The sequence below is a fragment of the Oncorhynchus masou genome, chromosome 24 (assembly GCF_036934945.1).
Source record: "Oncorhynchus masou masou isolate Uvic2021 chromosome 24, UVic_Omas_1.1, whole genome shotgun sequence".
Taxonomy (NCBI): Eukaryota; Metazoa; Chordata; class Actinopteri; order Salmoniformes; family Salmonidae; genus Oncorhynchus; species Oncorhynchus masou.
The window spans coordinates 1,118,660-1,135,920 of record NC_088235.1 but is presented as its reverse complement, the minus strand read 5'-3'; the positions used below and the strand labels follow the sequence as shown (position 1 = coordinate 1,135,920).

Below are 17,261 nucleotides of genomic sequence, written 5' to 3'. Positions count from 1 at the left end.
ATTCAGGACGGGACCAGGTCAGATTCAGGACGGGACCAGGTCAGATTCAGGACGGGACCAGGTCAGATTCAGGACGGGACCAGGTCAGATTCAGGACAGGACCAGGTCAGATTCAGGACGGGACCAGGTCAGATTCAGGACGGGACCAGGTCAGATTCAGGACAGCACCAGGTCAGAATCGGGACAAGGTCAGATTCAGGACAGGACCAGGTCAGATTCAGGACAAGGTCAGATTCAGGACCAGGTCAGATTCAGGGCAGGACCAGGTCAGATGCAGGACCAGGTCAGATTCAGGATATGACCAGGACAGGACCAGGTCAGATTGAGGACCAGGTCAGATTCATGACAGGACCAGGTCAGATTCATGACAGGACCAGGTCAGATTCAGGATAGGACCAGGTCAGATTCAGGACCAGGTCAGATTCAGACAGGACCAGGTCAGATTCAGGACAGGACCAGGTCAGATACAGGACCAGGTCAGATTCAGGACAGCACCAGGTCAAATTCAGGACAGGACCAGGTCAGATTCAGGACAGGACCAGGTCAAATTCAGGACAGGACCAGGTCAGAATCGGGACAGGACAAGGTCAGATTCAGGACAGGATCAGGTTAGATTCAGGACAGGACCAGGTCAGATTCAGGACAAGGTCAGATTCAGGAGAGGACCAGGTCAGATTCAGGACCAGGTCAGATGCAGGACAGGAAAAGGTCAGATTCAGGACCAGGTCAGATTCAGGACCAGATCAGATTGAGGACCAGGTTAGATTCAGGACAGGACCAGGTCAGATTCAGGACAGGACCAGGTCAGATTCAGGACCAGGTCAGATTCAGACAGGACCAGGTCAGATTCAGGACAGGACCAGGTCAGATACAGGACCAGGTCAGATTCAGGACAGCACCAGGTCAAATTCAGGACAGGACCAGGTCAGATTCAGGACAGGACCAGGTCAAATTCAGGACAGGACCAGGTCAGAATCGGGACAGGACAAGGTCAGATTCAGGACAGGATCAGGTTAGATTCAGGACAGGACCAGGTCAGATTCAGGACAAGGTCAGATTCAGGAGAGGACCAGGTCAGATTCAGGACCAGGTCAGATGCAGGACAGGAAAAGGTCAGATTCAGGACCAGGTCAGATTCAGGACCAGATCAGATTGAGGACCAGGTTAGATTCAGGACAGGACCAGGTCAGATTCAGGACAGGACCAGGTCAGATTCAGGACAGGACCAGGTCAGAATCAGGACAGGACCAGGTCAGAATCAGGACAAGGTCAGATTCAGGATATGACCAGGACAGGATCAGGTTAGATTCAGGACAGCACCAGGTCAGATTAGGACAGGACCAGGTCAGATTCAGGACAAGGTCAGATTCAGGACAGGACCAGGTCAGATTCAGGACAGGACCAGCTCATATTTAGGAGAGGACCAGCTCATATTTAGGAGAGGACCAGATCAGATTGAGGACAGGACCAGGTCAGATGCATGACAGGACCAGGTCAGATTCAGGATAGGACCAGGTCAGATTCAGGATAGGACCAGGTCAGATCCAGGACAGCACCAGGTCAGATTCAGGACGGCACCAGGTCAGATTCAGGACGGGACCAGGTCAGATTCAGGACGGGACCAGGTCAGATTCAGGACGGGACCAGGTCAGATTCAGGATAGGACCAGGTCAGATTCAGGATAGGACCAGGTCAGATTGAGGACAGGACCAGGTCAGATGCATGACAGGACCAGGTCAGATTCAGGATAGGACCAGGTCAGATTCAGGATAGGACCAGGTCAGATTCAGGACAGCACCAGGTCAGATTCAGGACGGCACCAGGTCAGATTCAGGACGGGACCAGGTCAGATTCAGGACGGGACCAGGTCAGATTCAGGACGGGACCAGGTCAGATTCAGGACGGGACCAGGTCAGATTCAGGACAGGACCAGGTCAGATTCAGGACGGGACCAGGTCAGATTCAGGACGGGACCAGGTCAGATTCAGGACAGCACCAGGTCAGAATCGGGACAAGGTCAGATTCAGGACAGGACCAGGTCAGATTCAGGACAAGGTCAGATTCAGGACCAGGTCAGATTCAGGGCAGGACCAGGTCAGATGCAGGACCAGGTCAGATTCAGGATATGACCAGGACAGGACCAGGTCAGATTGAGGACCAGGTCAGATTCATGACAGGACCAGGTCAGATTCATGACAGGACCAGGTCAGATTCAGGATAGGACCAGGTCAGATTCAGGACCAGGTCAGATTCAGACAGGACCAGGTCAGATTCAGGACAGGACCAGGTCAGATACAGGACCAGGTCAGATTCAGGACAGCACCAGGTCAAATTCAGGACAGGACCAGGTCAGAATCGGGACAGGACAAGGTCAGATTCAGGACAGGATCAGGTTAGATTCAGGACAGGACCAGGTCAGATTCAGGACAAGGTCAGATTCAGGAGAGGACCAGGTCAGATTCAGGACCAGGTCAGATGCAGGACAGGAAAAGGTCAGATTCAGGACCAGGTCAGATTCAGGACCAGATCAGATTGAGGACCAGGTTAGATTCAGGACAGGACCAGGTCAGATTCAGGACAGGACCAGGTCAGATTCAGGACAGGACCAGGTCAGAATCAGGACAAGGTCAGATTCAGGATATGACCAGGACAGGATCAGGTTAGATGCATGACAGGACCAGGTCAGATTCAGGATAGGACCAGGTCAGATTCAGGATAGGACCAGGTCAGATCCAGGACGGGACCAGGTCAGAACCAGGACGGGACCAGGTCAGAACCAGGACGGGACCAGGTCAGAACCAGGACGGGACCAGGTCAGATTCAGCACGGGACCAGGTCAGATTCAGGACGGCACCAGGTCAGATTCAGGACGGGACCAGGTCAGATTCAGGACGGGACCAGGTCAGATTCAGGACGGGACCAGGTCAGATTCAGGACGGGACCAGGTCAGATTCAGGACAGCACCAGGTCAGAATCGGGACAAGGTCAGATTCAGGACAGGACCAGGTCAGATTCAGGACAAGGTCAGATTCAGGACCAGGTCAGATTCAGGGCAGGACCAGGTCAGATGCAGGACCAGGTCAGATTCAGGATATGACCAGGACCAGGTCAGATTCAGGACAGGACCAGGTCAGAATCAGGACAGGACCAGGTCAGAATCAGGACAAGGTCAGATTCAGGATATGACCAGGACAGGATCAGGTTAGATTCAGGACAGGACCAGGTCAGATTCAGGACAGCACCAGGTCAGATTAGGACAGGACCAGGTCAGATTCAGGACAGGACCAGGTCAGATTCAGGACAAGGTCAGATTCAGGACAGGACCAGCTCATATTTAGGACAGGACCAGATCAGATTGAGGACAGGACCAGGTCAGATTCATGACAGGACCATGTCAGATTCAGGATAGGACCAGGTCAGATTCAGGATAGGACCAGGTCAGATCCAGGACAGGACCAGGTCAGATTCAGGACAGGACCAGGACAGGACCAGGTCAGAACCAGGACAGGACCAGGTCAGATTCAGCACGGGACCAGGTCAGAGACAGGACGGGACCAGGTCAGATTCAGTACGGGACCAGGTCAGATTCAGGACGGGACCAGGTCAGATTCAGGACGGGACCAGGTCAGATTCAGGACAGCACCAGGTCAGATTAGGACAGGACCAGGTCAGATTCAGGACAGGACCAGGTCAGATTCAGGACAAGGTCAGATTCAGGATAGGACCAGGTCAGATCCAGGACAGGACCAGGTCAGATTCAGGACAGGACCAAGACGGGACCAGGTCAGAGACAGGACGGGACCAGGTCAGATTCAGGACGGGACCAGGTCAGATTCAGGACGGGACCAGGTCAGATTCAGGACGGGACCAGGTCAGATTCAGGATAGGACCAGGTCAGATTCAGGAGAGCACCAGGTCAGATTCAGGACGGGACCAGGTCAGATCCAGGACAGGACCAGGTCAGATTCAGGACGGGACCAGGTCAGATTCAGGACAGGACCAGGACGGGACCAGGTCAGAGACAGGACGGGACCAGGTCAGATTCAGGACGGGACCAGGTCAGATTCAGGACGGGACCAGGTCAGATTCAGGACGGGACCAGGTCAGATTCAGGACAGGACCAGGTCAGATTCAGGACAGCACCAGGTCAGATTCAGGACAGCACCAGGTCAGATTCAGGACGGGACCAGGTCAGATTCAGGACGGCACCAGGTCAGATTCAGGACAGGACCAGGTCAGATTCAGGACAGCACCAGGTCAGATTCAGGACAGCACCAGGTCAGATTCAGGACAGCACCAGGTCAGATTCAGGACAGCACCAGGTCAGATTCAGGACAGGACCAGGTCAGATTCAGGACGGGACCAGGTCAGATTCAGGACGGGACCAGGTCAGATTCAGGACGGGACCAGGTCAGAACCAGGACGGGACCAGGTCAGATTCAGGACAGCACCAGGTCAGATTCAGGACGGGACCAGGTCAGATTCAGGACAGCACCAGGTCAGATTCAGGACAGCACCAGGTCAGATTCAGGACGGGACCAGGTCAGATTCAGGACGGGACCAGGTCAGATTCAGGACGGGACCAGGTCAGATTCAGGACGGGACCAGGTCAGATTCAGGACGGGACCAGGTCAGATTCAGGACGGGACCAGGTCAGATTCAGGACAGCACCAGGTCAGATTCAGGACATCAGTGACATTCCTCAGTAAACCAGACAGAGACAAGGCTGCTGGATGAGATACCCACCATCCACAGAACTGTACAACCACAACACACAGTTCAGTAAGCAATAAAGTGTCTCCTCAGTCAGGCTGGGCTGCTGTGACCCGTAGTAAAACTCATCCCTCTGAAGGACTAGAGTGGAGAGAGGAGGAGGGGAGGAGAGAGAGGGAGAGGAGGAGGGGAGGAGAGAGAGGGAGAGGAGGAGGGGAGGAGAGAGACGTGATGCTGGGCTGCTGTGTCCCATAGTAAAACAACTCCCTCTGACTAATGGGTTTTATAAGTGCATCCAGAGAGGAGAGAGAGGAGGAGGGGAGGAGAGAGAGGGAGAGGAGGGGACGAGAAAGAGGGAAAGGAGGAGGGGAGGAGAGAGAGAGGGAGGGGAGGAGAGAGAGGGAGAGGGGAGGAGAGAGAGGGAGAGGAGGAGGGGAAGAGAGGGAGAGGGAGGGGAGGCGAGAGACGTGATGCTGGGCTGCTGTGTCCCATAGTAAAACAACTCCCTCTGACTAATGGGTTTTATAAGGGCATCCAGAGAGGAGAGAGAGGAGGAGGGGAGGAGAGGAGGGGAGGAGAAAGAGGGAGGAGGAGGGGAGGAGAAAGAGGGAGAGGAGGAGGGGAGGAGAAAGAGGGAAAGGAGGAGGGGAAGAAAGGGAGAGGAGGAGGGGAGGAGAGAGACGTGATGCTGGGCTGCTGTGTCCCATAGTAAAACAACTCCCTCAGACTGATGGGTTCTATCAGGGCATCTCGAGAGGAGGAGAGGGAGAGGAGGAGGGGAAGAGAGGGAGAGGAGGGGAAGAGAGAGAACCAGAGAGAGAGAGAGACGTGATGCTTGTCATTCAGGCCAAAGAGTTCACACCAGAGAATTTTCAGGTGCATTTTGGCAAACTCCAAGCGGGCTGTCATGTGCCTTTTCCTGAAGAGTGGCTTCCGTCTGGCCACTCTACCATAAAGGCCTGATTGGTGGAGTGCTGCAGAGATGGTTGTCCTGCTGGAAGGTTCTCCCATCTCCACGGAGGAACTCTGGAGCTCTGTCAGAGGGACCATCGGGTTCTCGGTCACCTCCCTGACCAAGGCCTTTCTCCGCTCAGTTTGGCCGGGCAGCCAGCTCTAGGAAGAGTCTTGGTGGTTCCAAGGCCACTGTGTTCTTGGGACCTTCAATGTTGCAGAAATGTTTTGGTACCCTTCCCCAGATCTGTGCCTCGACACAATCCTGTCTCTGAGCTCTACGGACAATACCATCCACCTCATGGCTTGGTTTTTGCTCTGACATGCATTGTGGGACTTTTTATAGACAGGTGTGTGCCTTTCCAAATCATGTCCAATCAATTGGAACTTACCACAGGTGGACTCCAATCAAGTTGTAGAAACATCTCAAGGATGATCAATGGAAACAGGATGCACCTGAGCTGAATTTCAAGCCTCATAGCAAAGGGTCTGAATGTTATGTCGATGGGGTATTTCTGTTAGATTTGCTTTGTCATTGAGGGGTGACAGACAGAGAGCCCGCCAGAGGGCAAGCCAGCCAGACAGAGAGCCAGACAGCCAGCCAGACAGAGAGCCAGCCAGATAGCCAGACAGCCAGAGGGCCGGCCAGACAGAGAGACAGCCAGAGAGACAGAGAGCCAGCCAGAGGGCCAGACAGACAGCCAGACAGAGAGACAGAGAGCCAGCCAGATAGCCAGACAGCCAGAGGGCCGGCCAGACAGAGAGACAGCCAGAGAGCCAGCCAGAGAGCCAGAGAGCCAGCCAGAGAGACAGAGAGCCAGCCAGAGAGACAGAGAGCCAGCCAGAGGGCCAGACAGACAGCCAGACAGAGAGACAGAGGGCCAGCCAGAGGGCCAGACAGACAGAGAACATATTAAAGTGAGAATAACCTTGTGCAGAAAGTCTTTAATTTTCTCCACATCTTTGCTAATGTAGATGTGCCACAAGGCTCCAGGCGTCTCACTGGAATCCTTTAATCTCTTCTTCACGCTGTCGTCCAAGTCTTCCTCCTCCAGTCTCTTCAACACTCCTGCAACACAAACACAGTGGGAGTTCAAACACCACACATCTCAGTCTGCTGTATATTGACAACACTGAGAAGCGGGGCTCGCTGACACAAGCATCAACATCCCTTTAAAAATGAATAGTGATGAGAGAGAGACTGAGCACAGAGGGTGTCTGTAATGAATAGTAATGAGGAGAGAGAGAGAGAGAGAGAGAGAGAGAGAGCGAGAGCGAGAGCGAGAGCGAGAGAGAGAGAGAGAGAGAGAGAGAGAATGCGTCTGTAATGAATAGTGATGTGGAGAGATAGAGAGAGAGAGTCCCAGGTACAGGACAGGACCAGAAAGAGAGAGTCACAGGACAGGACCAGAGAGAGAGTCACAGGGACAGGACAGGACCAGAAAGAGAGAGTCACAGGACAGGACCAGAGAGAGAGTCACAGGGACAGGACAGGACCAGAAAGAGAGTCACAGGACAGGACCAGAGAGAGAGTCACAGGGACAGGACAGGACCAGAAAGAGAGAGTCACAGGACAGGACCAGAGAGAGAGTCACAGGGACAGGACAGGACCAGAAAGAGAGAGTCACAGGACAGGACCAGAGAGAGAGTCACAGGGACAGGACAGGACCAGAAAGAGAGAGTCACAGGACAGGACCAGAGAGAGAGTCCCAGGTACAGGACCAGAGAGAGAGTCCCAGGACAGGACAAGAGAGAGAGTCCCAGGTACAGGACAAGAGAGAGAGTCCCAGGACAGGACAAGAGAGAGAGTCCCAGGTACAGGACAAGAGAGAGAGTCCCAGGACAGGACAAGACCAGAGAGAGTCCCAGGACAGGACAAGACCAGAGAGAGAGAGAGGAGGAACAAGGACTCCAAACACTTCAGAGTGGAACAGGACTTCAGTAACCCCTGTCTCACCACTTCAGAGAGGACTATATAGAGCACAGCCCAGTGTTGGTTATCTATTGACTATATAGAGCACAGCCCAGTGTTGGTTATCTATTGACTATATAGAGCACAGCCCAGTGTTGGTTCTCTATTGACTATATAGAGCACAGCCCAGTGTTGGTTATCTATTGACTATATAGAGCACAGCCCAGTGTTGGTTATCTATTGACTATATAGAGCACAGCCCAGTGTTGGTTATCTATTGACTATATAGAGCACAGCCCAGTGTTGGTTCTCTATTGACTATATAGAGCACAGCCCAGTGTTGGTTATCTATTGACTATATAGAGCACAGCCCAGTGTTGGTTATCTATTGACTATATAGAGCACAGCCCAGGGTTGGTTATCTATTGACTATATAGAGCACAGCCCAGTGTTGGTTCTCTATTGACTATATAGAGCACAGCCCAGTGTTGGTTATCTATTGACTATATAGAGCACAGCCCAGTGTTGGTTATCTATTGACTATATAGAGCACAGCCCAGTGTTGGTTATCTATTGACTATACAGAGCACAGCCCAGTGTTGGTTATCTATTGACTATATAGAGCACAGCCCAGTGTTGGTTATCTATTGACTATACAGAGCACAGCCCAGTGTTGGTTATCTATTGACTATATAGAGCACAGCCCAGTGTTGGTTATCTATTGACTATATAGAGCACAGCCCAGTGTTGGTTATCTATTGACTATACAGAGCACAGCCCAGTGTTGGTTATCTATTGACTATATAGAGCACAGCCCAGGGTTGGTTATCTATTGACTATATAGAGCACAGCCCAGGGTTCAGTGTTGGTTATCTATTGACTATACAGAGCACAGCCCAGTGTTGGTTATCTATTGACTATATAGAGCACAGCCCAGTGTTGGTTATCTATTGACTATATAGAGCACAGCCCAGTGTTGGTTATCTATTGACTATACAGAGCACAGCCCAGTGTTGGTTATCTATTGACTATATAGAGCACAGCCCAGGGTTGGTTATCTATTGACTATATAGAGCACAGCCCAGTGTTGGTTATCTATTGACTATATAGAGCACAGCCCAGTGTTGGTTATCTATTGACTATATAGAGCACAGCCCAGGGTTGGTTATCTATTGACTATATAGAGCACAGCCCAGTGTTGGTTATCTATTGACTATATAGAGCACAGCCCAGTGTTGGTTATCTATTGACTATATAGAGCACAGCCCAGTGTTGGTTATCTATTGACTATATAGAGCACAGACCAGGGTTGGCTATCTATTGACTATATAGAGCACAGCCCAGTGTTGGTTATCTATTGACTATACAGAGCACAGCCCAGTGTTGGTTATCTATTGACTATATAGAGCACAGCCCAGGGTTCAGTGTTGGTTATCTATTGACTATATAGAGCACAGCCCAGGGTTCAGTGTTGGTTATCTATTGACTATATAGAGCACAGCCCAGTGTTGGTTATCTATTGACTATATAGAGCACAGCCCAGTGTTGGTTATCTATTGACTATATAGAGCACAGCCCAGTGTTGGTTATCTATTGACTATATAGAGCACAGCCCAGTGTTGGTTATCTATTGACTATATAGAGCACAGCCCAGTGTTGGCTATCTATTGACTATATAGAGCACAGCCCAGTGTTGGTTATCTATTGACTATATAGAACACAGTCCAGGGTTGGTTATCTATTGACTATATAGAGCACAGCCCAGGGTTGGCTATCTATTGACTATATAGAGCACAGCCCAGGGTTGGTTATCTATTGACTATATAGAGCACAGTCCAGTGTTGGTTATCTATTGACTATATAGAGCACAGTCCAGTGTTGGTTATCTATTGACTATATAGAGCACAGCCCAGTGTTGGTTATCTATTGACTATATAGAGCACAGCCCAGTGTTGGTTATCTATTGACTATATAGAGCACAGTCCAGTGTTGGTTATCTATTGACTATATAGAGCACAGCCCAGTGTTGGTTATCTATTGACTATATAGAGCACAGCCCAGTGTTGGTTATCTATTGACTATATAGAGCACAGCCCAGTGTTGGTTATCTATTGACTATATAGAGCACAGCCCAGGGTTCAGGGTCAGTTATCTATTGACTATATAGAGCACAGCCCAGCGTTGGTTATCTATTGACTATATAGAGCACAGCCCAGTGTTGGTTATCTATTGACTATATAGAGCACAGCCCAGTGTTGGTTATCTATTGACTATATAGAGCACAGCCCAGTGTTGGTTATCTATTGACTATATAGAGCACAGCCCAGTGTTGGTTATCTATTGACTATATAGAGCACAGCCCAGGGTTGGTTATCTATTGACTATACAGAGCACAGCCCAGTGTTGGTTATCTATTGACTATATAGAGCACAGCCCAGGGTTGGTTATCTATTGACTATATAGAGCACAGCCCAGGGTTCAGTGTTGGTTATCTATTGACTATATAGAGCACAGCCCAGTGTTGGTTATCTATTGACTATATAGAGCACAGCCCAGTGTTGGTTATCTATTGACTATATAGAGCACAGCCCAGTGTTGGTTATCTATTGACTATATAGAGCACAGCCCAGTGTTGGTTATCTATTGACTATATAGAGCACAGTCCAGTGTTGGTTATCTATTGACTATATAGAGCACAGCCCAGTGTTGGTTATCTATTGACTATATAGAGCACAGCCCAGTGTTGGTTATCTATTGACTATATAGAGCACAGCCCAGGGTTCAGGGTCAGTTATCTATTGACTATATAGAGCACAGCCCAGCGTTGGTTATCTATTGACTATATAGAGCACAGCCCAGGGTTGGTTATCTATTGACTATACAGAGCACAGCCCAGTGTTGGTTATCTATTGACTATATAGAGCACAGCCCAGGGTTCAGTGTTGGTTATCTATTGACTATATAGAGCACAGCCCAGGGTTCAGTGTTGGTTATCTATTGACTATATAGAGCACAGCCCAGTGTTGGTTATCTATTGACTATATAGAGCACAGCCCAGTGTTGGTTATCTATTGACTATATAGAGCACAGCCCAGTGTTGGTTATCTATTGACTATATAGAGCACAGCCCAGTGTTGGTTATCTATTGACTATATAGAGCACAGTCCAGTGTTGGTTATCTATTGACTATATAGAGCACAGTTCCAGTGTTGGTTATCTATTGACTATATAGAGCACAGCCCAGGGTTGAGGGTCAGTTATCTATTGACTATATAGAGCACAGCCCAGTGTTGGTTATCTATTGACTATATAGAGCACAGCCCAGGGTTGGCTATCTATTGACTATATAGAGCACAGCCCAGGGTTGGCTATCTATTGACTATATAGAGCACAGCCCAGGGTTGGTTATCTATTGACTATCTAGAGCACAGCCCAGTGTTGGTTATCTATTGACTATACAGAGCACAGCCCAGTGTTGGTTATCTATTGACTATATAGAGCACAGCCCAGGGTTGGTTATCTATTGACTATATAGAGCACAGCCCAGGGTTGGTTATCTATTGACTATATAGAGCACAGCCCAGTGTTGGTTATCTATTGACTATATAGAGCACAGCCCAGTGTTGGTTATCTATTGACTATATAGAGCACAGCCCAGTGTTGGTTATCTATTGACTATATAGAGCACAGCCCAGTGTTGGTTATCTATTGACTATATAGAGCACAGCCCAGTGTTGGTTATCTATTGACTATATAGAGCACAGCCCAGTGTTGGTTATCTATTGACTATATAGAGCACAGCCCAGTGTTGGTTATCTATTGACTATATAGAGCACAGCCCAGTGTTGGTTATCTATTGACTATATAGAGCACAGCCCAGGGTTGGTTATCTATTGACTATATAGAGCACAGCCCAGGGTTGGTTATCTATTGACTCTATAGAGCACAGCCCAGGGTTGGTTATCTATTGACTATATAGAGCACAGCCCAGTGTTGGTTATCTATTGACTATATAGAGCACAGCCCAGGGTTCAGTGTTGGTTATCTATTGACTATATAGAGCACAGCCCAGTGTTGGTTATCTATTGACTATATAGAGCACAGCCCAGGGTTGGTTATCTATTGACTATATAGAGCACAGCCCAGGGTTGGTTATCTATTGACTATATAGAGCACAGCCCAGTGTTGGTTATCTATTGACTATATAGAGCACAGCCCAGTGTTGGTTATCTATTGACTATATAGAGCACAGCCCAGGGTTGATTATCTATTGACTATATAGAGCACAGCCCAGGGTTGGTTATTCTTACCCGTCTTGGACAGGACTCCGTTCCCCTTGGCCACTCCTACGTACACCAGGACAGAGACGATGTCAGAGACCTCCATGTTGAAGGTTAGCTGTCCCAAAGTCCTGCCCTGAGTTGCTGTTATCCTACAGGGAGAGAGGAGGAAGCTTCAGCATGTTGTTGATGTGTATTCAAGGCTTCCCAGGATAATCTGACTATATCAGTAGACATTGAAATCAGAATAAACTATGTCTCGCTTGGTTATTTTGACTATTCCAGCAGCACAGCCAGTGTTCCATTATCTATTGACTATAATAAAGCACATATTGATGGTTATCTATTGACAGAGACCTGAGACAGGTTCACTGACAGTGACCTGAGGCCCAGTTTGGTTACAGTGACCTGAGGCCTGTTCATTGACAGTGACCTGAGGCCGGTTCATTGACAGTATACTGAGGCCCGTTCATTGACAGTGACCTGAGGCCTGTTCATTGACAGTGACCTGAGGCCCGTTCATTGACAGTGACCAGAGGCCCAGCCCAGGGTTGTGGCCCGTTCACTGACAGTGACCACAGCCCAGTTCACTGACAGTGACCAGAGGCACAGCCCAGACATCTATGACCATATAGAGGCCCAGTTGGTTATCTGACAGTGACCAGAGGCAGGTTGTTTACAGTGACCTATAGAGTGACCTGAGGCCTATCTATTGACTATGACCTAGAGGCCCAGTGTTCATTGACAGTGACCAGAGGCCTGTTCATTGACAGTGACCAGCCCAGGCCTGTTCATTGACAGTGACCTGAGGCCCCTTCACTGACAGTGACCAGGACAGAGACCGATGTCACTGACAGTGACCAGAGGTCCCAAAGTTCCTGACAGTGACCTGAGACAGCCAGAGGCCACTCACTGACAGTGACCTGAGACCTTCAGCCTGTTGTTGATGTGTACCAAGGCTTCCATTGACCTGATAATCTGACCTGTTCAGTGACATTGACCTCAGAATAAACTATGCCTGTTCATTGAATTGACCTGAGGCCATGTTCCATTTCTGCTTTGTTAGTTTCCTGAAACACATATTGATGGTGTTCATTGACAGTGACCTGAGACCTGAGTTCACTGACAGTGACCTGAGACCTGAGGCCCGTTCACTGACAGTGACCTGAGGGCCTGTTCACTGACATTGACAGTGACCTGAGACCTGGTTCACTGACAGTGACCTGAGACCTGAGGCCCGTTCATTGACAGTGACCTGAGGCCTGTTCATTGACAGTGACCTGAGACCTGCCCGTTCATTGACAGTGACCTGAGGCCCGTTCATTGACAGTGACCTGAGGCCCGTTCACTGACAGTGACCTGAGACCTGAGGCCCGTTCACTGACAGTGACCTGAGACCTGAGGCCCGTTCACTGACAGTGACCTGAGACCTGAGGCCCGTTCACTGACAGTGACCTGAGACCTGAGGCCTGTTCATTGACAGTGACCTGAGACCTGAGGCCTGTTCATTGACAGTGACCTGAGGCCTGTTCATTGACAGTGACCTGAGACCTGAGGCCCGTTCATTGACAGTGACCTGAGGCCCGTTCACTGACAGTGACCTGAGGCCCGTTCATTGACAGTGACCTGAGACCTGAGGCCTGTTCATTGACAGTGACCTGAGGCCCGTTCACTGACAGTGACCTGAGGCCCGTTCATTGACAGTGACCTGAGACCTGAGGCCTGTTCATTGACAGTGACCTGAGGCCCATTGACAGTGACCTGAGACCTGAGGCCCGTTCATTGACAGTGACCTGAGGCCTGTTTCACTGACAGTGACCTGAGACCTGCCCGTTCACTGACAGTGACCTGAGACCTGAGGCCCGTTCACTGACAGTGACCTGAGGCCCGTTCACTGACAGTGACCTGAGACCCGTTCACTTGACAGTGACCTGACCTGAGGCCCGTTCACTGACAGTGACCTGAGACCAGCCCGTTCACTGACAGTGACCTGAGGCCCGTTCACTGACAGTGACCTGAGACCTGCCCGTTCACTGACAGTGACCTGAGGCCCGTTCACTGACAGTGACCTGAGGCCCGTTCACTGACAGTGACCTGAGGCCCGTTCACTGACAGTGACCTGAGACCTGAGGCCCGTTCATTGACAGTGACCTGAGGCCCGTTCATTGACAGTGACCTGAGGCCCGTTCATTGACAGTGACCTGAGACCTGAGGCCTGTTCATTGACAGTGACCTGAGGCCCGTTCATTGACAGTGACCTGAGACCTGAGGCCCGTTCATTGACAGTGACCTGAGACCTGTTCATTGACAGTGACCTGAGGCCCGTTCATTGACAGTGACCTGAGACCTGAGGCCCGTTCATTGACAGTGACCTGAGGCCCGTTCATTGACAGTGACCTGAGACCTGAGGCCCGTTCATTGACAGTGACCTGAGGCCCGTTCACTGACAGTGACCTGAGGCCCGTTCACTGACAGTGACCTGAGGCCCGTTCACTGACAGTGACCTGAGGCCCGTTCACTGACAGTGACCTGAGGCCCGTTCACTGACAGTGACCTGAGGCCCGTTCACTGACAGTGACCTGAGGCCCGTTCACTGACAGTGACCTGAGGCCCGTTCATTGACAGTGACCTGAGACCTGAGGCCCGTTCATTGACAGTGACCTGAGGCCCGTTCACTGACAGTGACCTGAGGCCCGTTCACTGACAGTGACCTGAGACCTGAGGCCCGTTCATTGACAGTGACCTGAGGCCCGTGACCTGAGGCCCGTTCACTGACAGTGACCTGAGGCCCGTTCATTGACAGTGACCTGAGGCCCGTTCATTGACAGTGACCTGAGGCCCGTTCATTGACAGTGACCTGAGGCCCGTTCATTGACAGTGACCTGAGACCTGACCTGAGACCAGGCCCGTTCATTGACAGTGACCTGAGGCCTGTTCATTGACAGTGACCTGAGGCCCGTTCACTGACAGTGACCTGAGACCTGAGGCCCGCCCTGAGGCCCGTTCATTGACAGTGACCTGAGGCCTGTTCATTGACAGTGACCTGAGACCTGAGGCCCGTTCATTGACAGTGACCTGAGACCTGAGGCCTGTTCATTGACAGTGACCTGAGGCCCGTTCATTGACAGTGACCTGAGACCTGCCCGTTCATTGACAGTGACCTGAGGCCCGTTCACTGACAGTGACCTGAGGCCCGTTCACTGACAGTGACCTGAGGCCCGTTCACTGACAGTGACCTGAGGCCCGTTCATTGACAGTGACCTGAGGCCCGTTCACTGACAGTGACCTGAGACCTGAGGCCCGTTCACTGACAGTGACCTGAGGCCCGTTCACTGACAGTGACCTGAGCCCTGAGGCCCGTTCATTGACAGTGACCTGAGGCCCGTTCATTGACAGTGACCTGAGACCTGAGGCCCGTTCACTGACAGTGACCTGAGGCCTGAGGCCTGTTCACTGACAGTGACCTGAGGCCCGTTCATTGACAGTGACCTGAGGCCCGTTCACTGACAGTGACCTGAGGCCCGTTCACTGACAGTGACCTGAGGCCCGTTCACTGACAGTGACCTGAGGCCCGTTCACTGACAGTGACCTGAGGCCCGTTCACTGACAGTGACCTGAGGCCCGTTCACCAGTGACCTGAGACCTGCCCGTTCACTGACAGTGACCTGAGGCCCGTTCACTGACAGTGACCTGAGCCCTGAGCCCGTTCACTGACAGTGACCTGAGACCTGCCCGTTCATTGACAGTGACCTGAGACCTGAGGCCCGTTCATTGACAGTGACCTGAGGCCTGACAGTGACCTGTTCACTGACAGTGACCTGAGGCCCGTTCATTGACAGTGACCTGAGGCCCGTTCATTGACAGTGACCTGAGGCCCGTTCATTGACAGTGACCTGAGGCCCATTCATTGACAGTGACCTGAGAGATCATTGACAGTGACCTGAGGCCCGTTCATTGACAGTGACCTGAGACCTGAGCCCGTTCACTGACAGTGACCTGAGGCCCGTTCATTGACAGTGACCTGATGCCCGTTCATTGACAGTGACCTGAGACCTGAGGCCCGTTCATTGACAGTGACCTGAGGCCCGTTCATTGACAGTGACCTGAGGCCCGTTCATTGACAGTGACCTGAGGCCCGTTCATTGACAGTGACCTGAGGCCCGTTCATTGACAGTGACCTGAGGCCCGAGGCCTGATTCATTGACAGTGACCTGAGGCCCGTTCATTGACAGTGACCTGAGGCCCGTTCATTGACAGTGACCTGAGACCTGAGGCCCGTTCACTGACAGTGACCTGAGGCCCGTTCATTGACAGTGACCTGAGGCCCGTTCATTGACAGTGACCTGAGGCCCGTTCATTGACAGTGACCTGAGGCCCGTTCATTGACAGTGACCTGAGGCCCGTTCATTGACAGTGACCTGAGGCCCGTTCATTGACAGTGACCTGAGGCCCGTTCATTGACAGTGACCTGAGGCCCATTCATTGACAGTGACCTGAGGCCTGTTCATTGACAGTGACCTGAGGCCTGTTCATTGACAGTGACCTGAGGCCCGTTCACTGACAGTGACCTGAGGCCCGTTCATTGACAGTGACCTGAGGCCCATTCATTGACAGTGACCTGAGGCCTGTTCATTGACAGTGACCTGAGACCTGAGGCCCGTTCATTGACAGTGACCTGAGGCCCGTTCATTGATAGTGACCTGAGGCCACTGAGTGACCTGAGACCCATTCATTGACAGTGACCTGAGGCGTTCATTGACAGTGACCTGAGGCCCGTTCATTGACAGTGACCTGAGGCCCGTTCATTGACAGTGACCTGAGGCCTGTTCATTGACAGTGACCTGAGGCCCGTTCATTGACAGTGACCTGAGGCCCGTTCACTGACAGTGACCTGAGGCCCGTTCACTGACAGTGACCGGAGGCCCGTTCACTGACAGTGACCTGAGGCCCGTTCATTGACAGTGACCTGAGGCCCGTTCATTGACAGTGACCTGATGCCCGTTCATTGACAGTGACCTGAGACCTGAGGCCCGTTCACTGACAGTGACCTGAGGCCCGTTCATTGACAGTGACCTGAGGCCCGTTCATTGACAGTGACCTGATGCCCGTTCATTGACAGTGACCTGAGGCCCGTTCATTGACAGTGACCTGAGGCCCGTTCATTGATAGTGACCTGAGGCCGTTCATTGACAGTGACCTGAGGCCCGCTCATTGACAGTGAACTGAGGCCCATTCATTGACAGTGACCTGAGGCCCATTCATTGACAGTGACCTGAGGCCTGATCATTGACAGTGACCTGAGGCCTGTTCATTGACAGTGACCTGAGGCCGGTTCACTGACAGTGACCTGAGGCCCGTTCATTGACAGTGACCTGAGACCCATTCATTGACAGTGACCTGAGGCC

At 51.3% G+C, this 17,261-nt stretch overlaps 1 protein-coding gene across 1 annotated transcript in view; it reads right to left on the bottom strand.

Annotated features, from left to right (window-relative positions):
- LOC135513355 (probable JmjC domain-containing histone demethylation protein 2C) overlaps positions 1–17,261 on the bottom strand; it is a 126,545-nt gene that overhangs the window by 28,422 nt on the left and 80,862 nt on the right. Inside the window, 3 exon segments of the mRNA XM_064936283.1 lie at positions 6,594–6,733; positions 11,887–11,965; positions 11,967–11,987. Coding sequence (XP_064792355.1) covers positions 6,594–6,733; positions 11,887–11,965; positions 11,967–11,987 — 240 coding nt within the window.